Consider the following 27888-nt stretch of genomic DNA (forward strand, 5'->3'; position numbering starts at 1 on the left):
GCCTATAAGGCAAGCGGGCCCCAAGTATGAATTCTAAATTTTGAATTGCGAACTGCGTTCTATAGAACGCAGTTCACTATTCAATCGCACTAAATTTTGAATTGCGAACTGCGTTCTATAGAACGCAGTTCACTATTCAATTGCGAACTGCGAACTGCGAACTGCGTTCTAAAAACCGATTGCCACAAGATTCTCGGTCGCATGCGGCAATTGAATTAACACAGACTGGCCGAATAAACAAAGGGGTGGGAAAGTGAAACAAAATGTTACACACAAGAAGAATCCACCAAAAATGATTTTCGACAGATCTTATTATCTTTTCTCCAATTAAAAAAAAATCCAGCGCGAGCACCTGTCAGCGGGGCGGGAGGAAAGGGGGGGGGGGCAGCAATGAGTTCGCTTCCACAATGAAACTACAGAAGTGATTAATATGTGACCGATAGAATCTAATCTAAAGTTTTTTAAACTCATGTGAATATTTTTTAAAATAATAATCGAATGCCTCAATTCAGGGCATTCCTTTATCGTGCTAGCCCCTACCGCAAACATGGAACTTTGATTATAATTTGATTTCATGTTTAAACTACCTTGTACGCTATCGTATAAATCAATGCTTAATCAACTGTACAAGTAAAATCAATTTATATTTTCATCTTAAACCAATATAATAGTTGAAAACATAATAAAATATAGTTGTGTCCGTGCAAAATATGAAACATAAACGCGTCATAAGGTACATGTAGAAGAATACGAACCGACGGCGGATCACTTATCCACTCGCGCCGGATCTCCTCAGCCTCAGCCATGTGCGAGGGATGATCATCATTTAAAGGTTTAATATTTGAAGGGGGGGGTGTTGATTTAAAACATTAATTGTACAGTGCACTATAAGAACTTAACAACAATGACTTTAACTCCTAAAGGAAAAGTTTGTACTCCAACAACAAAAAAAATTCTTATGAATTAATGCCTCCTGTATAAACCAGCATACTTTCTGCGGCAACTTTATGCCAGTTGTACGCACAAAGACTTTCGTTAACTTGTCAAATGAAAACAGGTACATGTCAACATGTAAAGCTTTTTACACTCATACTACACAAATCACTTACAAAATAACATTGTTACGACCTTTATGAGATCCCAACAAACAACTTTTCCAGCGACAGCCATATCAAAATCCTAACCGTTTTTGAGTTATTAAGCAAAAACTTTTAGAGGCTATTGGCCCTTAATTTAAGGGGCCAGCCCTTTTTTATTGGTGTTAAATGAAAGCCCTTGATATTCTGCACAACTTTTATTCTACATGTCTTTACAAAATATTTTTCGTTAAAAAGATATAAAGGAAAATATGTCTAAATTTTTGCACTTTTGGGAATCCTTTTTTTTGACCCCCTACCTTTTCCTAAATAAAAAACGTAATCTAAAAACAAAAACTAATGTGCACCACTACAATGTCTCTGCTATTCAAATTCGTTGAATTCCCATTCCCTGCTATCATAGTCTCGGAGCCTTTGTCTGGAAACCAAAGGCCCTAAAAAAATTTAAAAGGGGAATAACTCGTTACCGGAAAGGGAATTCTAACTTTTATGAATTGATGAAGATAGTGTTTTGTAAAGTCCATTAGCCCTGAAAATTTGAGCAAAAACCGTTCAGAAATGAGCACGATATGAAGCCTCAAAGTTCGCGTCTAGGAAGAAAAAAAGAAAAAAAGAAAAATAAGAATAATCTTAACCAGCACAATAATAGAAAGGTCTTCCGTTGGAAACGGAAGACCTTAATAAATGCATTTACTTCGAACATTAGTTTTACTATTTAATAGTATCATGCATGATTCTTTAATCACTGATTGACGGACATGTTTTAGCTGACGAATGCTTGATTTTACACAGTCTAATTTATTTTTCTGTTTTATCTTTTAACAATTGAGTAGTTAATTATACACAAATCAATTTACCAGTCTAGAGGTGTGAAACCCTCTCTTTGTTCACCAGACTCGTGTACCCTGTGTATACATACCCCAGATACACGTGTGTCTGGAGCAGTGGCTTCGTTAGTTTACCTGTTTACCTGTGTCATTATCTCGGATCACTCATGTGTGAAAGGATATTATGTAATCAAAAAATGAATAATGAACATAAATTTGCCCATGTAAGCGTTTAAAGATATCGTATTCATCGGTAAAAAGGCGACGAGAATAACAAATTTTAAAATCCTTTAAAAAGAAATCTGATTGTAATAAAATAATAACGGATACAAATTTCTAGATCTACAATACTTAAAATAACAAGATACGTCAAAACATCAGACCTATATCAATCATTTTGGCTGAAAAATCGAATTTAATTTGTATAGCTTTGTAAGGAAATTTCCCTCGTGTTGACCTCGTGACGTCACTTCCGCTGAAGCCTCGTTATCGCCTAATTCTGTTTTCTCTTGATTAGATTTCCCAAAGCAGGTAAAAATAGCCACTTTGAAGAGGCGTAACTCCGTTATTTTTGCACCGATTTCGATGCGGTTTTTTGCATTAAATTTTGGTAAATAAACTCTTTAACATATGTTTCACATCGGCTGGGCTGCAGGTACCCTTTAAAGATTTTTTTCTGGGTCAAGGGAGCTGGGTGTTGTTTGCCTTTTATAGACTATACTATACTGATCTCCTTTGCAAAGAAAGTTTTTATAAAGATGTTGGAAAATATTTAAATTTTACATATTAGATATTATTGATAATTCTTAACTATAGAAAGATACATCTTTAATTTTAAGGTGGTATGGGAAACCTGTCGATACTGATATGGCTAAAAGTACATTATAATCAAAATACTTTCACAGTTTTAGAATTTTATAATATTTGACAAAAAAATATGTTTGAAATTTTTTTTTTGAAATAAAAATATTATGAAAGGCCCAGTGGGATTCGAACTTAGAATTTACAGATCCGTTGCACCCACTTAGATCCATTACGCTACTCTGTTAGGGTACAATTTTAGAGGTAAACAATTATGATGTAATATAAGTTGGATCTGATGGTTAATTTGCTGCATGGCCATGGCTAATTATAAATAAACATGTAATATTTGATGAACGTGAAACTAATACAACTACATTTAATACATTGTATGTACATTGTGTTATTCTTTTTATTAAAATTTTGAACGCCAACTGTGAGTTGATACTGATATTTGATATGATGTACAGGTTAGATCAAAAGCATATAGTATGATTTTTTCAAATATAATTTATTTATTTATTCAAGGTATCATAACACGTGTTTTGATCGAACACTCGTTTACCTGGTGTTTGTTGTGAAGACTACGAATTTGAGTGGTTATCATATAAGGAATAAGGAATCATTTTATTGAGTATTATGAGGTGATAATTTCGGTCGGGGCGTGATCAAATCCAATAAAGCCCGAAGGGCTTTATGATAGATTTGATCACGCCCTGGCCGAAATTATCACCTCATGATATTAAAAGAATGATTCCTTATTGTTTATATCTATACAATTTTTAAGCCATCATACGATTAAATATTTAAATATAAATAAGCAAACCCCGCTGGCGCCTCAATTTGGCTTCATTTGAAGTTATGGGTTTTAAATACTACAAAATCGATACGTATTGTAATCACAGGCAAAGACACTGGAAAATGTAAATATATTTATAGAAAAACTGTTCTACAAGTATTGACTATTCTCGTAAGGTACGCAGGAATTGAAAAGAAATTGAGTTTTAAGGTCAGACGAGACGTTCTTCGAGAATCTTTTTTGTATCTCCTCGTAATAAAGAGTTCCAATAAAAAATACTTATTTTACAATTACTTTAAAAATGGTCAAAATTTACGTGACTTGGTTATATATATCTAGATGGCCGAGTGGTTAGAATCGTGGCCGCTGAATATCAGAAGCGTTTTTGAGGTCGTGAGATCAAAGCCCCGCCCCGGCGGAGATATAGTTCTAATATAGTGAATTTCGCTGTCCTGTAGATGCTTTTATTTTTTAATAGCAGCAATTCAAGTGTATTTTCAAGAAGATTATATGGGAAATTGCATACTCTGGTATTCTGCAGAAATGCCTGGTAAGGTACCCTAATTTTTTGCAAGAAAACTTGTCAAAGTAGTAGTTAACCATTAACAAATTCCTGGAAAAAGTTATCTAAATTTGAGGAACTCGTCGTCTGACCTTAAGTCATTCGAAGGCCCTCTCTCAGTGTAGGCAGATGTTTCCCCACCCATCCGCCCTCACAATAAGTCATAGATGTTTGTTATTTTTACATATATTTTGCTAATACATGTATGTGTTGTTTTGTTTTTGTAGATAAAAAAGAACACAAGAAAAATTCTTTTTGCGTCTTAAATAAATTATTAAACTGCACTTCTGACAGCGCTACTGCATCTATATACGTGTTGTTATATTTATTTCATAAAATAATTATTTATGTTCGTTTGAATTTTAACGAATAAAAAAAACCATATTACCCTAATTTATTGATTCCTGGAGGTTGTTAATTCGTGGATAAGAGGTACTGACGAATTTTACGAAAATTGAGCCGCCACGACGCTTCATGATTCCAAAACATTTCATGAACAAAACCATAACGATATCCTCCGAAAAAATGCTCTTTATAATTTCGATTTTTCCGTAATCAAATAACGTATTTGACGTCAATCAGAATTATAATACAAAGTTTTAGAAAATGCTATAAAAACAATAATAAATTAACTGATCACCATTCGAAAACAAACGATAAGGAATAAATTGTAATTATAGTTTCAACAATTGCTAAATCGGGCGTGGATGTGTCTCGTGGCTTCGGGATCGCCATGTAGAAAATTCCTTCGGTGAGTATTCGTTCAGCCAACTTGGACCTGTGAGAGAAGACTCGTGGTACAGTAAAGAAAAAAAAATATAAACAGGACACATTCAATGGCTACTTCGAATAGCCCGCCCCACAAAGGCGATGTTTCCACGTGCTCGGTTTGCTTTGAACGATACAAAAACCCTCGATACCTGCCGTGTCTTCATTCCTTTTGTCACTCCTGCTTGGAATCTTACATAGTGTCTACCTGCATTGCTAAGGAAGCCCCTGTTGGATTCCGGTGCCCACTGTGTAGAGAGTTTGTAGCTGCCCCTGGCACGTTTAGCTCACCAGAAAAATGGGCCAAGCAACTGCCGCTGAACGAGTCTTTGATCACTTATCTAAAAAGCGAAAAGCCTTTGGAGGACCATGAAACGTGCGAAGCGTGCAGAAGGACACAAGAGGATCAACCGGCCTCGTTTTGGTGCAAATCGTGCATGGAGTCTCTGTGCGATATGTGTACGAAATATCACCGGAAGAATATGATGACGCAAGATCACAAGCTCGTGCAACTCAGTGAAATAAAACTGTCTGGATCGGCGATGATTGCCGAGAACGTCTGCACGAAACATAAAGGGGAGATAATGAAAATGTTTTGTGCCGACCATAAGGAGGCTTGCTGTACAACTTGTGTGAGCTTTGAACACAGGAAATGCAATAATGTCGACAGCATCGATAAGTGTCTTACCGAGCTTCAAGAGGGTAAACAGATGGAACGATTATTGAGGGAGATCGACAAGCTATCGCTCAAACTGAACAACATAGCAAAGGAGGAAGAGGAGAATGTTTCACAGATAGATCGGCAATCCAACGAACTTATCCAGTCGGCTGAGAAACTGCTACAAGAAACGCAGGCTCATCTCGAGGAACTGAAACAAATCTATCTGCGGGAATTGTCGAAGATCATGAAAGACAGAAAAGGGAAAGTAAACTCCTCTCTGGAAGCCATTAGCGAAAAGAAACACTATGTTGAACATTGCAAACAGCTGCTTTCTCAGGTAAAAGACAGTGGATCAGATATCGCCTACGTCTGTAAGTTTTACGAAGTGAAGCACAAAATTGACGAAATAAAGAAGACCTATATCAATAAAGTGTCATTCGATATCCAAGGGAAATTATCATCCAAAATCAAAGAATTGAAAAGCATTTCCAAGCTTTCCGAGCTCTCTGTATTCCAGAAGTCTTGTTCCATGGAGTTTGGGTTTGACGTGAAATCGGCGCGCATGACTTTGGAATCTGAATTCACCATCGAGAACAGTTGGATTTACGGGGGATGTTTTCTTCCGAGCGGGGGGATTCTGCTGGCGGATTATCCAAACTTCCGATTTATTTACCTGGACTGCGTCGGAAAATCGATTCTTCAGGGAAAACTTGTCGGACCAAAACCAAGGGACATAATCGTGTCAGGATCTGACATATTAATTGCACTGGAAGGCTTAAACGCGCTACAAAAAGTCGCCATGGGAAAATTCAGCCTCGGGTCAACCATACCAACCGGCGAATCCTGCTTGGGGATCGCAAAATTCCAAGAATACCTTTACGTCACACGGCCAACCTCTATCATCAAACTAGACAAACAGGGTAATATTCTGAAGACCTACCCCACCCGGAAGTGGACATACTCGGTGACCGTGACCGGAAGTGGTGATATCGTGCACTGCCATTACGGCGGAAATTCCGTCACTGCCATGCGCGATGACGGTCAGACACTCTGGGTATACAAACACCCGCAGCTGATTGGCCCGGTATGCGTGACTGTGGATTTCTTGGATAATATATACGTGGCGGGAGAACAATCCAACAATATCCACATCCTGTCAGGCAAAGGGAAGCTACTCCGAATTCTCTCCGATGTTCCCAAACCGTTCTGTATGAGATTTAAGGAGGGTAGTCTCTCATTTCTTGTGGTTACGAACGGCAATTGCGTAAAGGTGTACAATCTGAAAACTGACTAAAAAAAAACATCGCTGAAAATTATACCGAAAATATAACCCCCTAACGGAAGCGTGAATTGTGAAAGTGCTATGCTTATAGATTTACCTGTAAAGTTCATTTGACAATTATCTAAGGATTGAAATTTGTATAAACGTGTTTATGTTAACTTTATTAAATCACTTTGAAACTTTTTCTTTGCTATTATTTTTATTGCCAACACAATGAGGTATCTTAACTGACACGCTGCTTTGCGAATTTTTTCAATTTTCATTTGATCGAAGCAATATGTTGTCACAGTTGGGACGTAAATAGTTGTTTAAGAAGAAAATTTGCAATAATATTTAGACTGTAAATATTTTGAAGTACAATTAACTAATATTCTAAACGAAATAGAACTAAGTTCGATATTAAGCAAAACTCATTCACGTGAATTTAAAAAAAGATTTTCACGTGGGTATTTTAATAGTATACTTATTAGTGTATACCATACATAATTATGATTAAGTAGCAATAACATTAAGTTTATCAAAACGGGGGTACCAAGGTTATACATAAGTTCATGCGTGCACCCCAAAACTAAAATTTGTATTGTATAATTATACCCCGCCTCAAACAAAATTATCACTGACCCCTATCCCCTTCAAATATTTTGGATGCGCTTACATTTTATTTGTTTAATATAATGATAACTGGAAACTTAAATGACGAAATAGGAACAATATTGTAAAATAGAATGAGCTGTTTTGTATTAATATAAGAAAGATAACTCTAAAAGAGACGTGAGAAAAACTATTCTATCCTTTTATCAAGCGTAGGGCAGGAGAGAGGACAATTATGGTTCTTTTGGATATGAAAATTTACAACAATCAAATTTCAACCAATGTGTTTTTAAACTGTATGATAACTTACATTGTAGTCTTTACTCATTTTCTTAGAGATATTAAAATCATAAAAACGAAAAAAAATCACTTAAAATATTTCAAAACGTGTCAACTAATTTGTAAAAAAAATTCCACATACAGACTATCAAATTATTCTATTGAATTGGGATAGAATAATTTTCTCTAAAATTTCAGTATTCTCATGTAATTTAAATTTCCAATTCTTTTTAAATAGTTGTACATTGCAGTCATACGAAAATACAAAAGTTAGATCCCCTCCCAAAAGCTTTTGACCTCCCCCATCCGCGCGTGCCAGCTATTTACATTTGATTTAAATTTGCTGCGCAATAAATTCGTTCGGAGATGTAAATTAATGTTTCCTTTTCAATGGTGTAAGGACCTCTGAATACGCGAGAATCAGCTTCTTTCTGTACATTCACGCATGGGTCAGTATTGGTGTTTTTTTATTATGATGATTTTCAAAAAGGTATAACATAAGATTCCTACTTCCCATTATATCCATTTGTGAATTTACGTTGTATGTGATAGTACATACAGGTAGTATTTAAACAATATTTTATTATGTAAAAAATATTACATAATAGGATTGGGCAGCAGGCAATCTGCCTATTTGAGCCCTCTCCTTTAACGGTCAATTTGACAAACATTGATGGTACAATGTAACAATAGAATATAGTAGAGAAAAACAAAGGAAAAATAAGTGGAATCAAAATGCTTGGTACCGGGTATTATTTATGTACAAAATGAAAAATAGTTGTAGAAAGCTAGCAGTTCAGCTGTTTGAGTGACACTGTGAATAATGCATTAAAACTTAAATCTTTTGGTAGCTAATATATAATCATGTACAATCTTAAATATAGCAACATTTTCGTTATAAGGCAAACTACTGTCCCCATATAACAATAAGTCCAGAGAGATGGGGATATCTAAGTGTAAATTACTTATTGACTGTATAAAAACTTGCCTCTGTGCATCATAATGTGGACAGACAAAAAAATAATGATAAGCATTTTCACATACATAACCACACATATCACAAATAGAATTTTCACACAAAAAATGATTGAATAGGTCAGCATTTAAATTGCTTGCATTATTTCTTATCTGACAATGTATAATATTTGCGTTTCTGTTTCCAAAGTCATAAAGTTTGTTTGGCTTTCTAAAGAATATGTTTTTTATGGCTGTTTTGAATGAAGACTCAGTTGGTAAAATTCTAATGTGAAGAGGTAATTCATTCCATAATTTTATAGACGAAGGTAGAAAACTGTTCATAAAGGCAGTTGTTTTTATCTGGGGTATAACAAATTTAAAATCATCTTGGTGTCTTAGTGAGTAATTATTTTGCGGTGTACATGGCATAAGTAAATCCTGTAGATATTTGGTAGCAAGACCATGGACCATTTTATAAAATAATGTGAGTTTATGAACCTAGCTTTCTTCTATCTGATAGTAGATCAATACCCAATTCATCATATAGAGCTGACCTGGATGAGTTACTTCTAAGACCTGATATAATCCTTGCAGCAGTTACTTGAATATCTTCTAGAAGTTTAACTTCTCTATCATAACAATTATCCCAAACTATATCAGCATATTCTAAAACTGGTCTTATAAATGAAAAAAATATTTTTTTAGAGAGCATCTACATAGCTTATATTTAACAAGTTTCAATAGGTTTAACCTTATACAAGCTTTTTATGAATAGAATTAATATGTTGTTTCCAACCTCCATCATATTGGAGATTTACACCAAGATGGATGTGACTATCAACTTTTTGTATAAATGGACCATGGACACCAAACTGCACAGGGGGATGAGATATATTTTTTCTACTACAGGTAGTATGTCGCCCATGTGAATGATCTAGAAAACTCATTGAATTGACCTGTTTAAAAATATTGCTTTTCAACCAACATTAAAATGCAATTTAAAAGTCCCTTCGATGTAATCATCAATAAAGAGAGATAACTCTATCGGAGATGAATGACTTCCATTCCATTATTTAATAATTGTCCAATCAAAAAGCAATTTCTGTCAGATACTGATGAATTATTTTCAATCAAGTACACGAAAACAGTTTTAAAGCGATTTTTGATTTACCAGTGAAACAAAATTTTATTATTTGATTGTGCAGGGTGATATAGTTGATCACATGCAAACATACGTGCATCAATGTCACATGTCACGTGATATTTGTTAAACACGTGAGAAATTATTCATTTCAATCTTACTTTATAGTCTCAACATATGTACATTAAAATGTAATTGTAGATCAGATGCTTTAATGTTCCATTTTACACATTTTCATGTTGATATCTATATACATTTTATATAATAAAAATATTCGGTAATTTTTTAGGGGATGACGAATTCTTGGTTAATATTTTGATAAATCATCCAGATTTATAGTTTTCTTTTTCAAAATTTCATTGATTTTTAACAGTTGTGTGAAAATGGCATATCAAAACATTGGTTATTTTTATTTTTTAATGCTGCAATAATATGCGACTCTTTATAAAAATCTAGTTCTTTTGAAAGAAATTTCAGAAATAGTATTAAAATGTCACGTGAATACGTACCGTTTTATGGTATCATGCCTTTTTAAACTGATAAATGGGCAAACAATGATATTAATTAAAAAAGGCACCCATTTTCTGCATTTATTACCTTTTTGTAAAAATGATAAAACTGTGACATTAGTCATATGCAGCGAGCCAATCGGTTGCAATCCTTCAATCAATACGAAGTCCATCCTCACATCGCTCATTTAACAAATCTCCATGATAACGATTTTTTATGATGTATTCATTCATCGTCTACAACATTATTTGCCTCGTCAGTGAAACAATTGAACATGTACATAATTCATTCTATTTCAACTTCATATTTCTCGCGGGTTTAATATTCATTGTGACATCTTGAATGAAGATGAATGAAGATCTTCATTAAAATTTGCCAATAAAAAGGGGACTATTATATATTTATTGGCTTCTCATTGCCTCAAATAAGACAAATATCAACTTTGATAAAATTTATTGATCACGGTTCCAGTAAATTTGATAGAGTTCAATATTTCTATAAAATGCTGTATCTGGCCGTTCATGCGGGTATGAGCGTAGGAAGCGGCCTCAGAATTGACATAAAAAAAACCCCCACAACCCGCTGAAGCGATTTATGATTATCGATAACCCGTATGAAACACTAAAGGAACGCGTTTTGCTGTTGCAATTTACATCAATGTAATGGATATATGCCGAAAACAGTTCCATATGAAAAAATATCAGACAGTTTCGGGGCCCGCTATCAATGGCCGAGAACTGTCCGATATTATTTTTTTCATACAGAACTTTTTTGTTTGTTTGATTTACCCGACACAGTCCGATTTTGGAGGATATCAGTACTGTAACCACTGGTAACGGTCTGATATTAAGAAGCTCACTAATATCTGACTGTCACAGGTACATGTAAAGTTTAAAGACTTCTGGAACAAAGGAATGACATCACAATAGTGTCTAAACTCAACATATCTGTTTAATCATCAATATAAAGTGAGTAATAAATAGGTAATTTGCATGAATGTATCGTTTTGGAATGACGCGTTTCTTAGAAGGAATAGCTAAATCTTCTATATATGGAAGTTTATTACTTTATCGTTTGGAAGTATGACGTCAGTCTATTCTACCATGCTGTTGTTAAAACAAGGACCAATGAATTACCTAATAAATTTGCGGCAGTATAGTTATGTTTTACAGTGTCAAAAAAGATTCATTTCCCATTAACCAAAACCATGCTCATTTACTTGTTATTCTTGGCATTTCAACTCGCATTTTTTTTTTCAAATATATGTGTTAAAATCTGCTCACATTCGATAGCATCATCCAAAGTCTCGACATACAATCTATGTCGGTCTAACTGATACACAATGACACAATGTGTTGTTGTATAGCGGTTTTCACAACTATATTATAATAAAATCAGTTTTTGTATGACGTCACTGAACAAACCGAACCCGACGGAAATTTTTTTTTAAATTAACATGTAATTCAACAGTTTGCGTACAATTATGCCGTTTGTGTACTAAAATATTATAAGAATATTAAATTACTTATTATATTTCCACAACAAAACGGAAGATTTTTTTTTATGAAAATCGTTAAGTACTCCAGCTTGTACGTCATCAGTCTGTCACTCTTTTCTACAGGGATTTATCTAAAGGGTGTGTAATGTTCAGATAATTACAATCCGTTCAACACAAAATTAAAAAAAACAACTTTAACATAGCAATAACAGTTGTGTTTTTAATTTGTTTTTTTCTACAACTCAAAAAATATAAAGTATTGAATATCATATTAATCAATAAATATGAATGACCAGAAAAATGCAATTTTGTTTTATGATCACGTATGACGTAGTAACTTCTGAGTCAGACAGGGATGCTCAAATCTCCAATGGATTTACAACTGTTTTCGGAAAATACAGAACACGAGAGCAAAGGTTGTGTTTCTTTAAAATTTTACAATTTCCTTTAGTTTTATTGACAAAAATTGCGTGCTAGTTTCGTTGTCTCTTGGTTTTTTATGTTTTCAAATTAATAATGGTGTTTAAAACTCCAACAAAAAACACAACCAATAGAGAAACTCAATCGAATGCACAATGAAAAGTGGTTCATTAATTGAATGAACAAAAAAACCCCGCTTAAAACAAATAATGTTCCAAATAAAAATTAATATCAAAATAGCAATTAACATTAAAAAAAACATATTAAAAGAAACAGTGATCAATTTATCAATGAACATAATCTTGAACGAATATTTCTATAGAAATATTATTTGAATGAGTGTTCAATTCAACCAAAAGCTTTCAAATCAATAACATCATCGAGAACCAATGAATTTTTTTTATCCCGCAATCGGCTATCATGGCCAAAAAAATATACATTTAATATAGCGCAAAAATGAAACAAGCTCGTAGTCAACTTGACATTTCTCAAAGAAAAATAGATTCTGAAACAAACTGAAGATTTAAACAGTTAAAGCTAATGCTTCTTAATATAGCACAAAAATGAAACAAGCTCATAGTCTCCTTGGCATTTATCAAAGAAAAATAAAAGAAACAAAACTGAAGAGACTAAAAGCTTGCTTCTTTGCTCTTTTATCCAGTTGAACTGTATATATACTTAACTAACACAATGCAAAACACTGTATGAGATCATCGGGAGAATATTAAACCTTGTGACCATATATTAGACTTTCAAAATGAAAATGAAACAAGGGTTATCGAGATGAGGATGTTTGAAAGTGATTTCCTCGCATCACTTCTGCATCCGTCTTAACAGTACCCCCTTTGCATCCAAATCTTCAGAGGGTATTTGTTTTGGTGTGGTGAAACTCCGCCATTTTGATTTTGTGTTCACGCGAGATCTCGGAATCCCTCTTTTACTTCCTTCTTTCCTCAAGAATTAACACCGGAAGTAGATATTCCCACACTACACGAATGTAGCCTCATACTTCTGAAAAAAAATAAGAGTTTATGAATAAATATGTTGATTCAATGCAATTTTTTTTTTATAGACAATGCAAAAATCTCTGACAAAACCGTCATCTTAACAGAAAATATTAAGAGAAATTTGAAATATAAAAAATAGTTTAAAAAACTAGAAACAAAAAACAAATAAAAAACAAATAAACCATCATAGCTCATCTCGAGTTACGTTAAAGTACAGCTGAATTTTGAAGTGGTTTCATTTTAAGCAGCGTCATTTATAAAACAATGGGTGTTGTTTTTCATTACTGGTTAATTGAGACATGATCATTACACTAGCTTTTTCGTTTTTTCCGATACGGAATCTGTCAGGAACAACACGTTTTATTTTAATAATTGAGTAGTACTATCATTCAAATACAAAGAAACTACTCTTAAATTCATGTCGGGCCGAATAGATTCTTTCAAATTTAGTGCCAACCTTTATAAATAAAAAAACCCACAAAAAATCCCACCCATAATAAAATGGGCAAAAAAGGACCATCTTTTCAAAGTAATGATTACATGTAATATTTTATAAAAAGTGTCTCGTCACTACCAATGACACCCAAAAATGATCACCAACAAGAAAATGTAGTCTAGCACCGCTGGAGTAAATTATGAATGATAGATGTACAATGTTCTCCAAGCCTATATCAAGAACTCCTTCTCGCCTGACAGTTGCTGAACACCGCTGAGAAATGTCTCTTATGTTCACACTTTTCTCAATTACATGATGTGCAATCACTAGAAACTGCCAAGAACGATTTCCCAAAGAAGCATTGAGAAACAAAGCTTAGATTTGTTGGCAATATGTCATCTTATTTCCTCGAACAGTGTTCTTTCTCTTCTGACGCTGTCTACATGTACTTGTTTTCATTGACAGTGTATAACTTCATGAATCTAAACTCTCTGAGGACCTTTAAAAAATCACGTGGTCCGTACTTTCTGTGACAAAACTATGACTTTTAACATTATATTTTATCGTACATAAATTCTCTAAATTTCTTTCTCATCTGGCGCTGTGTACAACTTTCTTCTATATAACGCGTACAACTATCTGAACACTCTGATCGGTCTTTTAAAAACCAAATGATCTTTATAAACTGACTTTAACAAAGGCCCTTTAAGATCTCGACGACTATTTTAAGACCTTTGTAAGATTCTTGCTCTGAACTCTACGACCAGTGTCGACCACTAAGATGAACTTTTCATATCACGTGCTCTTTACTCGCTGATCATTTTGAAGACCCTAAAATTAGTTTTATGTTCTCTTACCAAGCCACATTGATATCACGTGCCATCTAAAACAATCACCGGTTTACGTACTCTGCGAGAACCTTTGAATGTTTTTTTTAGGTCCGTACTCTACGACCAGTCATGGAGTCTCTTATCTAACCACTATAAAGTCTTACGTAAAGAGGTCACTGTGGTTCGTACTTCTTGGCGGGAAAAAGTACAACGGACCGCGTTCGCCTATACTTAATGCATTATTTAGACCCATTGCAGTGAAAAGGACATCGTGAGCCGAACTAGTTTATCCAGCAGAAAAAAATTAAATATTTAATAAAGCTGTGAGATGTCTAGGGCCTGTCATTCATACACACCTTTTCGCGTGCCTCTTGCCATATATGCATGTTTGTTATGAAATGTTCATACCTACAAACCTGCACAGAATGAGACTCAATGAATGAAAAACCTGAGAGAGTTCGCGTTTGTAAAAAAAAAAATGAGAGAGAAGAAGAAAAAAAACAAAAAAACGGAGTCATTAAGAGGAATACCAAAGTCGGGTGATAATGAAATATTAATACGATCTCCGATTGATTAAGGTAACCAGGAAAGAAAGGCGGCGAAGAGGAAGAGATTGGAAGAATTCGATTTATAAAGAAGTCGTAAATGGGTCAGTTTTCCCCGCAAAGCTTTGGGACCAATATATATATAAGACAAGCAGTGCAAGACACAAGTTTCCCGATATCCCTTGTCTTAACGTGTCAATGCATCGTCTTTATATAACATTACCCATTACAGATCCCCACCTTTTCTGTAAGTGCAATGGGTCTCCGGCATGCACAATAGGCATCAGTGACCGAGCTCTGGCATGATAAATGACGGGGTCTTAACATTGCTGGCGTACAAGACAAGCTCTAATCTGCTTACTGTTCGAAATTAAAAAGGAGGCCCAGGTATCGAGCCTGCTGATTTATGTAGCGCCATTGTCTCTCCATGGAATGTCTTCTTCGAATCCAAGTCTGCGTCTTATAAAAAAGACCAATAAAGATTCCAGAACAAAGTGAGAATAGGGAAAAATAGATGGAAGATCGTGCATACTGGGCCATTGGATCGATGATCGATGCTGTTTGAAACCACAGGAACACTAAGACTACACGGGTCATTCTTTTCAAAATTTGACGCCTGACCGAAATAGGAGACTTGGGGTTGATTGTTAATCTTAATTCACCATGGAGACCCGCTGTCTAAAAATGATTAAATAGTTTAGTCGCACATCCCTCAATTGAATGAATTTCTGCCTAATTTTGAAGTATAAGGTATAGATACATATTTGTGGTAAATTGTGGATATCGTCTCTCTCAAAAATCGTTTTTTCGTAAAAGAAGAAAGATAGCAAACAGACGCAATTTAATTAATTAATTGGCCGAAACGTCAGGCGTCGACAGTTTTTTGGGAATCTTCAGAGAATGTGTTGAAAAGGGCTATCAATTTCTGCTTATAGTTCAAGCAATTGGTGAGAAAAGAACAGTGCTATTTGAATAGGGGGCAACATTGAAAGATTACCGAGATCAAAAGGGCCCAACACATCATTAAAGATAAAACGCTCGGTTGACTTAGATGGTCCGATAGTTCAAGCTCATCGCTGTCCTTAATTATATGAAACAAGATTTAGGGAACCCACTCTATTGATTTTGTTTCGACGCTTCAAGATTAACAAACATTTCAGAGAGAGAGAGAGAGAGAGAGAGAGAGAGAGAGAGAGAGAGAGAGAGAGAGAGAGAGAGAGAGAGAGAGAGTACAAGGTATTTACTCGAACTATATGTCGTAATGAATTACACAATCTGAATCTAAAATATTTGTGATTAGATGTACGTTCGGAATGGTTTATAAGCTTGGGGTTTTTGTTTTAAACTACACAGTGTTTTATAAAAATACGTAGAAGCCCTGGACTCACTCGCTCAAAGACTGTATTTTATCATATCTACATTATTCATTTTATTCAATAATATCAATTACACAAACATAATCAATGATTTTAAGCATTTTTATTATGGTCTATTTTAAGAAAACGCAGGAATAGTTTACTCTTCATAGTTTTTGACCATACACAGCGAGCAAGCCAAGAAATTGTCAAACCAATGCATTTGATCCCAAAAATGAATGTTAGGTAAATATAGACTTCGTATCGAAAAGCAATATTTCAAGAAAATAATAATCGCATGCAGTGGAACAAAAGTAGCCCTGCGTCTTAAAATAATAACATGCTACAGAATTTTAACGACAACCCGTTCCTCTTTTTGGCTGATTTACGACATGCCGTTAAGAGATTAATAGCTCTCAAGTTTGGACATTCTCGGAGCACGGTCCATCATTTAAGGCTAATACGGATCAATTTCCGAACACTTATGTCTATCATTTTCTCTTCTTTTCAGCGGCAAAAAACTTGGGAGGAAATGTGCGGGATATATATATCCAAAAATGAGATTGATGGCACAGGGGAAGAAAAGGGCGATTGATGGTATACACTCAGTGTTCTGTCATTTTCCAGTCACCCTTTATGACAAATCAAGCCATTAACGACAAAACAGGCAGAACAGATAGATATCTTGTATCAATAAAGAATGGGTAAATTAATAATCCCTTTGTTGCGAAACCCAACATTACAAAAGAGAGCGGGCAAATTTTCGTACGAATACATAGCTTGGAAAATTACCACCCAGAGATTGTAGGGATGGCGTTTAGAGTAGCAAAGACTTTGCTTGAATTAACGTATAGCAAAATTGGGAAAACGCAGTTCAAAAGAATGGGAGTCATATACATGTAAAGTCTAAAACCACAAACTCCTCATCCCCACCGTACCCCTTCCCACAAAATCCATAACGGTCTAGTAGCCTAAAAGTCCTTCCGGATTTACAAATACGTTTGAAAACAATATATTTGAGGGGCTGACCAAACAGACAAGTCTAGACGTAATATTTGAGACATTCTTTGATTAAAATTTGATGTATTTTTAATGACCACCATTACTTAAAGAGGCGATATCTGGGATCATATACAAATACGTAATATATCACATAGCGATTATTCTATCTTTTTTTCACCAATATTGCTAGCCAACACGCTATCCAATGATCAGAGACATACATATACTAGTATAAATGTTCATGGATAGACCAAGCTATTAACAAATTTTAAGATCATTTACTACACTATCGATAAAAAAATCAGATTTTAAACAAAATTAACGCATTCTTTTTTATAATCCCTAATTATTGATTCCAAATTTCACCGAAAGGATAAGAGAGCTTTAAAATGTTTGTTGTCAAGTCGAGAAAACATTCAAGATCTTGGAGACAGTATTTGAAAAATCGATCGCAATTTAACTTCCTATCGAGAACTTTTTAATATAAGGAAACGATGCATACAGCAAAACATAACCGATACATAATTTCATGTAGTTGTACTCTTGTAAAATGTTATTTAAAAAATGATATTAAAAAAAATAATCAAGAAAGGTTACATAACAATTTAAAAGTGATTCATGAATTTAATATGTCGTTGTGGTAAAATTGGTTACCTCAACAAGTGTATGACACAATGCAAACAATTACAAGAGTATTGATGGAATAGGCGAAAACAAGTCAATTTATACCCTTTTTTCAAGAGATATAAAATTTTAACATTAATTTGATACTCCTTTCTCCTCTTTTGTAATTTTGTCGTTGAAGAATCAATGCAGGCTTATCATTTATTGATGTTCACAGCGCGAGTCAGAGTTACATTTACTTTGAACATTTAGAAGCTTTCGTACAGCATCTTCAGCTTTAATTTATAGAGCAGCTCAATTCGAAAAAAAAACCATACAAACTACAGATAATTGGATTGGTATAATTAAATCCAACACCTACCATTTTTAACTGATAAAAAAAAAAGAAAACTAATTTCCTATGGACCGAAACATAACACAGCAATCATGTACTATATGGAGATTATCCTAAAATATACGGCACGGGGTCCATAAAAACTTAGACCAGCTCACTTTAAATTTCTGTCTCCCTGTCTCAAAATAATTATATATTTATGTAAGGAAAAGGGAGACTGAGATCAAATGAGATCGTCTTAGTTTTTAGACACCGGGACTTGTTATGGAAATTCATAAGAATACAGTGTATATGTTCCGAGATTCATAAAAACACTGTACAAAAGAAAGTGTTCGTCCCTATTTTTTCGCCACATTTAACATCAAATTAATGTCTTTTTAGATATATTTATAAAATCCTGTATACTCATATCTATTTATAAAGCAAATGTATATAGAACAATGCAAATTGAACTATGATATGACATGATAGTAAAAAGCGAGCGAATTCACTAATAAGAGTCATTGGGCGAAAATATCCATGTGTACAGTATAACTTATAAGAATAAAGTGAACTAACCTGGCGTCAATGGGCCAGACTGCTGGGTGCCGCCCTCATATTTTGGGACACGATGGGGTACGACACCAGGGGCGCCGAAGGGGGTCCCTGCAGATTCTGGGGCATCGTTTGCGTCATGGAGACGACCGGGGGAAGTGTCTGTTGCATAGAACCGGAAGTCAAGGAAACATTCTGTGGAAGAGAGACCGGAACTATATTTCCTGGGTTTATTGTGACGGAAGGGTTAAGGGTCGCCCCCGCCAACCCTCCAGCGGTCTGCTGACCTAGTTCTCTCGCCAGATGCTGCTGCAAAGCATGCTGGGATGCCAGTTCACTATTAAGCGCTATTTGCTGAGCGAGGCTGCTCACAGCTAGCTGATTTAGAGGTTGCGCCTGGTTTGCGGTTGCGCCGATGCCAGCTGTTAGTTGCTGACTGACCGGCACGCCCGCAGGGTTAAGGGATTGTACAGCACTTGCCCTACTGACGCGGTACCTAGCGTTCTGTTCCAGTAACACTTCATTAGTTGCGGTTAAATCCGCCACTTGCTTTTTGAGCTCTTCCACTTTCCGTCGCAACATAGAATTTTCCTCTTCTAACAACTGATAACTAAAAGGACGGCTCGACGAATACCTGCCTTCGAATCCCCCGAAACCATCAAACTCCCGGTCCGACCTCCTTCGCTTCACCCCGCCCGCCGTGTGACCGTATTCAAACGCTTCGAACGTATTGAAATCGTCCTCATACGGGTCGTACATTTGATTGTTGTTATTTCTGTGGTCGGATTTCCGAAGTTCAAAGTCATACTCCCCTTGAGTAATGTGTCGGAATTTGCACTTGGCTCCGCGTTTGCAGTTTCCTTTAAGGTAGTCCTTACAAATGGGGATCTCTCCCCTTAACAGCGGCACGTCCACGTTTGGCGTCACGCCAAGTCCAAGCGCCGCCGCCTGCTGCAACCGGACCGGAAGTTGCCCGGTCTGCTTGTAATGTTCCTCTTCCTCTCTCGTGCAGTGTAGGAACTTGCAGTTACCTCTCCTGCACCCCGTGTTTTGAAAGTCGTGACAGAACGTGATGTTCTGCCTGCCGAGATCTCGCGCCTCGTCTGTGTTTGGGTGACGGTATTTGCAACGCTTGCCCCGCTTACAAACATTTCGCAAGAAATCGCGGCAAATGTCATCATCTTTTCCATTCTGTTTGGAGGCTAAGCTCTCCTCGCTGGATGTGTCACTGTTTTCAGACATAGTGTTTTTTTGTATATGTTAATATAATCGCACGTTATAATAATGTTTTTTTGCGTCAAATAATGTGGCTTTTTATATCAAATCACATTGGAATACACATGCACCTAATAAATACTGTCAGTCGAGCACACGCTGATAATAATATCATCCAAAGCTCATCTCTGATTGGTCAATCCTCAAAGCGTCATCACCAAACGACAACTAGTAGCCATGATCTGGAAAATAAAACAAAAGTTGACAATTGATGCGGGTTTTGTTTTTAAGACTGCTCCATCGAAGAACGAGTTAATATTGCTACAATGGCGGAAGGTGAAGGCAATGGTTCTCTGGCAATAATGGCATTAGCTACCAAAACACAAAAAAGAAAAAAATTACCAAGATTAATAATCGCGCGAAATCCTCTAAATCTGCAATAAAAACAACCATCAACATTAAGAATGCTCCAAATAAGGTTGTACAATCTGCGGATAAAAATCTAAATTGATGGGCCTTTACAACCAAATGGGAAAAGTTCGTGCTCGGTGGTAATCGTCAAGGGAGTCTATTGCAGAGGAAAAAAATCGCAGTTCCTTGTATATATATATCTGCATAGATTGATTATATCCCGCATAAAACCTGTACATTTTTTTTTCAGGAACTCGCTGCTGTAAGGTAATTTAACCCAACCCTGTCATTATATTATCATATTCGGTAATATTGAGCTAAAAACATTCTAGAAAAAAAAAACCCAAACCAGTCAGCTGAGTCACAAAACTTGTAGGTATTGATTTTATTACCGTGCTCAAATGAGAGGAAAAGACGGGCAATTACACGATACAAAAAGCACACAAACCCTTGAAACCCGTGATTGTCGCAATACCGACGCTTTCCCTTTCTTCCTCTTGAAGACAACTACTTCTGTTTTAAATGAAATACAAAAAAGGTCACATTCCATTTGCTCTTTGAAACTTTGATTTTCAACCTACTTGATTTTTTTTATTTGCCATTATGTAAACTTTTATTGAACAAATTGCTTATTGAACCACTATAACCAAAGAGGAAAACCTTGACTGCATCGTGTAACAATAAACGCACCATTTTTCCTGTACAAAAAAGTAACAGACAGAAAGGAGGAGGCTCCAACACTAAATTTCAGGGAGAGGTCCAATTATTACAGGCTGCTTGAAACAGACGAGAGAATATTAAGGGGGCTTGCGCTCTTCTTCTCAAGGAGATTAATAAAGTCTAAAAATGGCCACAATCATCCAGGTCTCTTAACATGAGGAATTTAATTACCTTAGAACACACGTTTTGTGTCCATTGGCCACAATATGATTATGAAGTCCACCCTGCCCAAAGTTAAGAAAAATCGAAAATTGGTAAACAGTTATCAAGATTCTGGCCAAGTTTTGAGTCACTCCAAAAAATATATGGCTAAAATCCATTCTAGATTCTACCTTAAGTTAAAATGATAACTAAACAAGACTCATTTTATCTTTATCCTTGAACGACAAATTCTAGTAGAACAGATCGACATTGAAACTGTAACGAGAGACATCCGAAACCAGTCCAAGTCAAAAGCACCAAACTCCCCTAAACAAAAACTGCAAAATGAAAACCTACCCTAAAATCGTTCAATCCGTTTTAAAAAGGAAAAAAAAATAAAATAAAATGAAAGCTTGATACCAATGGGGCTCTCTCATTAGCCCTGTACAATTACCGCGACATAATTGATGAGTGTTTGCCGAAGTGAATTGGCCGTTTGGGGGACTTTCAAGATTATCCATTACCATCTGTCAAGCAAGTAGGCTGCGATAGATTTGTCAACGTTTCCTGCGACTAAGAGGGTCTTGACAATTGGTTTTAACTTTCTCTTTCAATGCACTAACTACATGTGACTTCTTTTTTTGCAGTCTATAGTTGGTTTCTTTGTTTCTTTTCCGTTTGGTCCGAGTTTTTTTTCTAATCTCTCGTTGAATCATACTTTTCGCGTTGAAATGTTTTTGTTTAAAATAAACGAACCTTTTTCTGTAAAGCTCCCGGTGAAAGACTTTTTTCTTTTCCAAAATACCTTTGCTCATTTCGATACATTTTAGAAAAGGAAGTAACTTTTCTCTAAAGTTTAAGATATCCACGCAAATTAAAGAGTTATGCGCCTTGCTCTAGTAGTATTTTCAACAACTGCAATTACACTGTTTTCTTAGCCAATCATAGATTATACCATTTCTATTATGCAATAGGTCATTTTGTCAAGAACAACATCTCAAATGCAAAACACACAATTTCCAAATTCATGCATTACCTTTCAAGATAAAATACATCGTTATCCTCAGGTTTTTAATTAAGAATATTGCAGTCCAGATAGGCAAATTGAAGCGCAGATTAAAGGGGGGAAAAGACGCAATAAAGACTACAGCGTATGGATTCTCCATTCAGGGCCCGTGCAATCTCTTCGCATCCGACAGAGGAATACCGACAACATTAAGATACGATCAATCAGATATCAAAGAATTCCAATACATTAATTGGTTTCACAATCACCAATTTACATGCGCTCGGCCAATGGAAATGTCAACACACGTGATAAAACAAAATGAGATTCCAAATTGAAAGACTCGAAGTAATGCAGGGACCGGGCTAGTGTTATCTTTTCCCCAGTTTTACCAAGAGCCTCAGATTATATCCGGGCTCTCGTCAGCAGACAAAAGTCCCTCCTTAATGAGTCGCAAAAAACAAAGCCGCTAATATTAATACAATTTATAATAACGAGCAACGCTGTATCAATATTCTCTTCACAACGATTACTAGTATGCACAACGTTGTATTAAACGCTTCTACCACCGCGTTGCTGCTTTCTTCTTCCTCTTCCAGAATCTGACTTTATAGAACAACAAAAGATCCAAACTCCTTGATTCTTAGTAGAACCTAACCTGCCAAGATGAACCTGGCGGCAGTAATGAACGAATTTCTCTATACCCCCCTGATGACTTTACCACAACACACAACGATTATGACAGGGGCCTTCTTTTTCCCTTTTGTTTTGAGTTTTCCTCTAATCACCCAGGAGTCAGAGGGGGGAAGTCTTAGAAAACAAGAGAGGCATTTTTTTTGTCTCTCGATACGGTGCTTCGCTTCCAGTGCCGAGTAGTGGTGCATGGTGGGGTGGTTTTTTTTTTTTTCGAGAGAAACACACGGAGAGGCATTAGAAGAGATACCAGGTTCTTTGTTATAATATTAATTATGTTTTGAACGTCAATAGTGATTAAACTCAGGAGGCTTTTAGAGATAGATTATTTTACACTTTCAGGAGCAGATGTTTACACTCATAGCGCTGGGAATGAAATTAGTTGTGTCTTCGGCGTGAAAAATACAGCGAAGCAAGCGCTTACGTGGGGGATGGAATTCTTCCTATGTTTTTGCTGTTGAGTATTTAAGAGATTTTTTCATTATCAATATAAACATTGAACTATTTCAAGAATCTTTAACCACCTCCATGAAACCAAAGACGGACTTCACAAGAAACCGAGGGGGCAAAGAGGACATCCAAAATCACGTGACATCGGCCTAATCTCACCGATATTAGCGTATTACAAAAACAAGAAAGATAAAATGCATTATTGATGCTTCACATGCTTAGACAAGCTTACCAAAGCTTACCAAACCAAAGGCAAAACGGTCAAAAAAAAATTTCCCAGATCCCGATAATATACATACAGTACTAGTTCCTCCTTTCGTGATCCTATAATAAATCTGAGCCGACGGTTTCCCCCTCATTAACCGCGATCTGCATCTAACTCGCCCAATGATGCTCTAATGATGAGTAACAACACTTCTCCGACTTCCTAGATACACTGCTCACCTGTCAGCCCTTGTATACTCTCTCAGTACACACAATACGTATACAGACCAAGCACTCACCCCAATATCTGTCACTAAGTATATCAATACATGTAATAGGAACAAAACGATCTGGTACATTCCCTCAGTATATATACACAATACGTACATAAACCAAGAGCTCACCCCAATATCTGTCACTAAGTGTATAATATCTGTCACAAAGTATAAAAACAGTAGGAACAAAACTGTTTCTGCTCGCATTTCCTGAACTCGCGACCATCATTTTTTTTTGGGGGGGGGGTTGCTTTTTTTTTAAAATTTTTTTTTTATTTTTGGACTACAGGGGTTAAAATGTGACTTCAAAAATTACTGGTATTCATGAAATAACCCAACAATTAATATATTAGAGGGGTTGCAATCCAAAAACACATGGGTTGAGATTGGATGCTGTGCCAGGTTCAATATAGAACTGATGTTATGTAAACTAACCTCGCGCACTTGTGACCCAAGCATGAAAATATATACACAACAGTGTCTTAATATCGGTTTTCATATCAAAGAAAATTAAGATATGGCGGTGAGTAAATTGGTAATTGGCAATACAGAAGTGTATACCCTTTATGATTCAGAAGGTTTGTGTCAAAGATTGTGATTATCAACCCAAGTAGCAGACTCCGCCATTATTAACAGGGGGAATATTGGCTAGACAGTTGTAAAAAAAAGTATTCACTTTCTTTGCATTTGTATGTTAATATACACCACTATTACTGCTTATGACACTGTTAATATTTATTTCGAAAAAATGGTCATTAAAAAGAAATCACTCGCATTTTGAATTTTGGTTAAAAAAAAATAACAACTCTTTGTACATGTCAGTCTAAAATTTGCTTTTGTTACATAAAGATAAAGAAAAAAAAACTTTCTTGAAAGCAGTAAAATACGTCTAAACATGCATGCACGTGCGAACTTATCTAGAAAAATCACTGTCTTTTCTGGGCAATATTTATTTTACATACGGAGGCTATTTACGGGATCCGTTCACACATCTGACAAGATATACGAGTTTCGCTACAATTATATAAACATTTTACCTCATTTTCAAACAGTTAGCCGTCATGTGAGCGGCTGTATGTCATATATCTAAACGAATCACCGTCAGCCTTATTACGCCGAAATACGTTAAACTAAAGAAAACCGTTCAACATGCAGGATGAAGCTTATACTTTAGTATCTAGATTTGGTAACCATATCGACTCTTTTAAATGCTTCCTATAATATCGCGATAACATCTTTATTTCAGCAGACCCCTGTCACTGGGAGGAAATCATTCCCGCGCAATATACACTTTATAGATATCTGCCGAACGGTGTGAAATCAATCGCCAGGTTAAATCCAATATTCATCCTTTCCATTATCCCTTTCCATAAAAAAACACCACAAGATGGGTCGTAAAAATCCCCAGTTATCAACGTTTTCCAAAAAGCCCTCTCTTTACTTAACTCTGAAATCTGCCAAATTCAAACCTCCAGTCTTCCGAATTCTAAATGATGCAACGCAAGATCTTCTGCCAAAGGTGCATTAAGATTTGGCAAAAAAGACCCTTTCAATTTTGCAATTAGATGGAATGATCTCCTGTCGTTTTCGTGTAAAAAAAAGACAGCAGACGTGAAATTGTAAGCAATCTGCTATTTTACAACCTCTCTCTCTCTCTCTCTCTCTCTCTCTCTCTCTCTCTCTCTCTCTCTCTCCACATATATAAGGAGGCAGCAGCCGGGGATTTATAAGCAAACCTCAATTAAGCAAATACGAAGCTTTTGGTCAAAATTTCATTGCGATGAGAAGTAAACATGGAGGTTACAGAATTGTCCCGTTTCCCTGTAAATGTTCCTCGCTGGACGCGCTGTCGACATGCAGCATTCGTGTCTCTCTGACGAATTTCTCAGAAACGACAGAATGTTGATATTTTTCCTCGACGGAAATCTATGTTGAATCAAATAACACAGAAAAAGATGTCGAAGAGAACCCACCCAAGTCTAAAGCCACGGGAAAACATTCCTTAAAGAAAGATCAATTAGAACAGAAGATAAGAGTTCGTTCTCTCTCTCTCTCTCTCTCTCTCTCTCTCTCTCTCCTAACATGCATGCATACAGTACGGTTCTCTGTACCTCTCGCATGATGACCAAATTATTTTGCAAACTTTGGAATTCATTAATCAAAGACTACCCTTAATTAATAAAAACGTTTGTTCATTCTTTAGCAACACGTCAGACGTCACAGGACCGACATCTACCGAGAAGCAAAACCGGTGCATATTTTATTATTGATACAAGATTTATATTCAGAACTCTGACCTTTTGAGGATTAGGGGCATCTGATATCGACCCAATCTGATCTTGCACTTTAATACCAAGACAGTGTCTTAGATAAAGAACTGTTCTACACCAAGATGAGCACCAACAACTAATTAATCAAGATGTACTTAGCTAACACATCCGAGTTGGAAAAGAGCAAACCCCCCCCCCCCCCTCTTAAAAAAAGTTCAAGCTTTCGTGCGATGTTTAACTTAAAAACATCTTTGCAAAAACTAGCATTTTAATCTTCTTCACTATTCCAACACAGCAGCTCTCTCTCTCTCTCTCTAAAAAAAATAAAGGCCAAATTAACGCTTTCGTGCGATTTTAAATCTTTGCGCAAACTAGCATAATATTCTCCTTTACTATTCCAACACAGCATCTCTCTCTCTCTCTCTCTCTCTCTCTCTCTCTCTCTCTCTCTCTCTCTCTCTCTCTCTCTCTCTCTCTCAGAGAAATGAAGGTTAAAGCTTTCGTGTGATTTTTTACTTTTAAAAAAAATCTTTGCACAAACTAGCATAATAATCTTCTTCACTATTCTAGCATAAATCAGTTTTGAGTGTATAACACGGTGGAAGTGGAGGACTCGTGGAACGAAGGCAGCAGCAAGGGAAGGAAAATCAATGGCCAATTCACTATTGGATAACTATGTTTCATGCCCAATAAATCCAGCGCGGGATAAAAACGACTATACCTCTTATTTAAAGGAATTGTTTTGTTATCTTTCAACAATTATTACCTCTCCTAATTGATTTTTCAATAGACCAAATTTTACAGTTTAACAATTCTGCAATAAAATATACAATAGCAAGGACACCGCGCGTTAACTCTTAATAAATTCTGGAACGCGATCGTTGCATATAGAAGATCTAGAATAAAAGATAATTTACATTATAAATTTTTTCAATAGGGAAGTTTCCTTAACCTCTTACATACTTTTCTTCCCTCTGATAATTTTGTATGACAAACAAGAGGGAAATTATGCGGTGTAATTTTGTTCCTTACGGAAGAATTTGAAGGGATCATCGACTTTCTTAATTTGTCAAGTAATTCAAGCCGGCTACTGTTGAATCAAGCACCAGGTGAAAAATAACGCTCTAATTGACGAAATAACCCCTTTTCTTTTCACGTACCTTATAATCCAATTTCCCCGTCCATCCAACTATAAGTTATTTAAATCCGTGTATTGTATATCCCGCGACCTCGAAGGCTTTTTTTCACCGTGTTAATAAAAAAAAAGGAAAAGAAGTGTCTCCAGCCGCCATTTTATATTAACACCAAAGTCTTAGGGACAATACACCTTTTCTCTTGACCTTCTTGTCCCAAATGGGCGGAGGAGTGTTTAAAAAATCCTTGACTAGAAATGCATGGGGCCTCAAAGCTTATCAATAAACAAAGAAGAGTAAATATTTAGAGGCTTCACGTCCACTTGTAGATGGAATGACAGGCTTTGATTATTTACGGGCTACCCTACGCTAGTACTTAGTGAAAGGAAATAGGCGGCCGTGTAAACCCTCTACATTATACTAGAAGTGTTGTAACGGTATTGTCTGGTGCCCCCCTCTTTGGATAAGACAAATCTCTATAATTGAACTTGGTACAAGATTTTAAGGCTG

At 35.9% G+C, this 27888-nt stretch overlaps 2 protein-coding genes across 12 annotated transcripts in view; one reads left to right on the forward strand and one right to left on the reverse strand.

The window, feature by feature from the left end:
• The first annotated feature begins 4828 nt into the window (after positions 1 to 4828).
• Positions 4829 to 6981, forward strand: LOC128163588 (tripartite motif-containing protein 59-like). The gene has a single exon (XM_052827217.1). The coding sequence runs from the start codon at positions 4923 to 4925 to the stop codon at positions 6807 to 6809; it is 1887 nt and encodes a 628-aa protein (XP_052683177.1). The 5' UTR covers positions 4829 to 4922; the 3' UTR covers positions 6810 to 6981.
• A 4998-nt stretch (positions 6982 to 11979) lies between these two features.
• The window catches only part of LOC128162430 (zinc finger CCCH domain-containing protein 10-like), a 58551-nt gene continuing 42642 nt past the window's right edge, over positions 11980 to 27888 (reverse strand). For 10 of the 11 annotated variants that reach the window (XM_052825642.1, XM_052825635.1, XM_052825646.1 and 7 more), the window contains 2 exons: positions 18885 to 20317; positions 11980 to 13204 (listed from right to left, as the gene is read on the reverse strand). In XM_052825642.1, the coding sequence (XP_052681602.1) occupies positions 18891 to 20102 (1212 nt within the window). In that variant the 5' untranslated portion in view covers positions 20103 to 20317 and the 3' untranslated portion in view covers positions 11980 to 13204; positions 18885 to 18890. Of the gene's footprint in view, positions 13205 to 18884; positions 20318 to 27405; positions 27861 to 27888 lie in introns of those variants that run through there. The other variant, XM_052825645.1, reaches the window with a different exon arrangement.

The sequence above is a fragment of the Crassostrea angulata genome, chromosome 9 (assembly GCF_025612915.1).
Source record: "Crassostrea angulata isolate pt1a10 chromosome 9, ASM2561291v2, whole genome shotgun sequence".
NCBI classification, from domain to species: domain Eukaryota; kingdom Metazoa; phylum Mollusca; class Bivalvia; order Ostreida; family Ostreidae; genus Magallana; species Magallana angulata.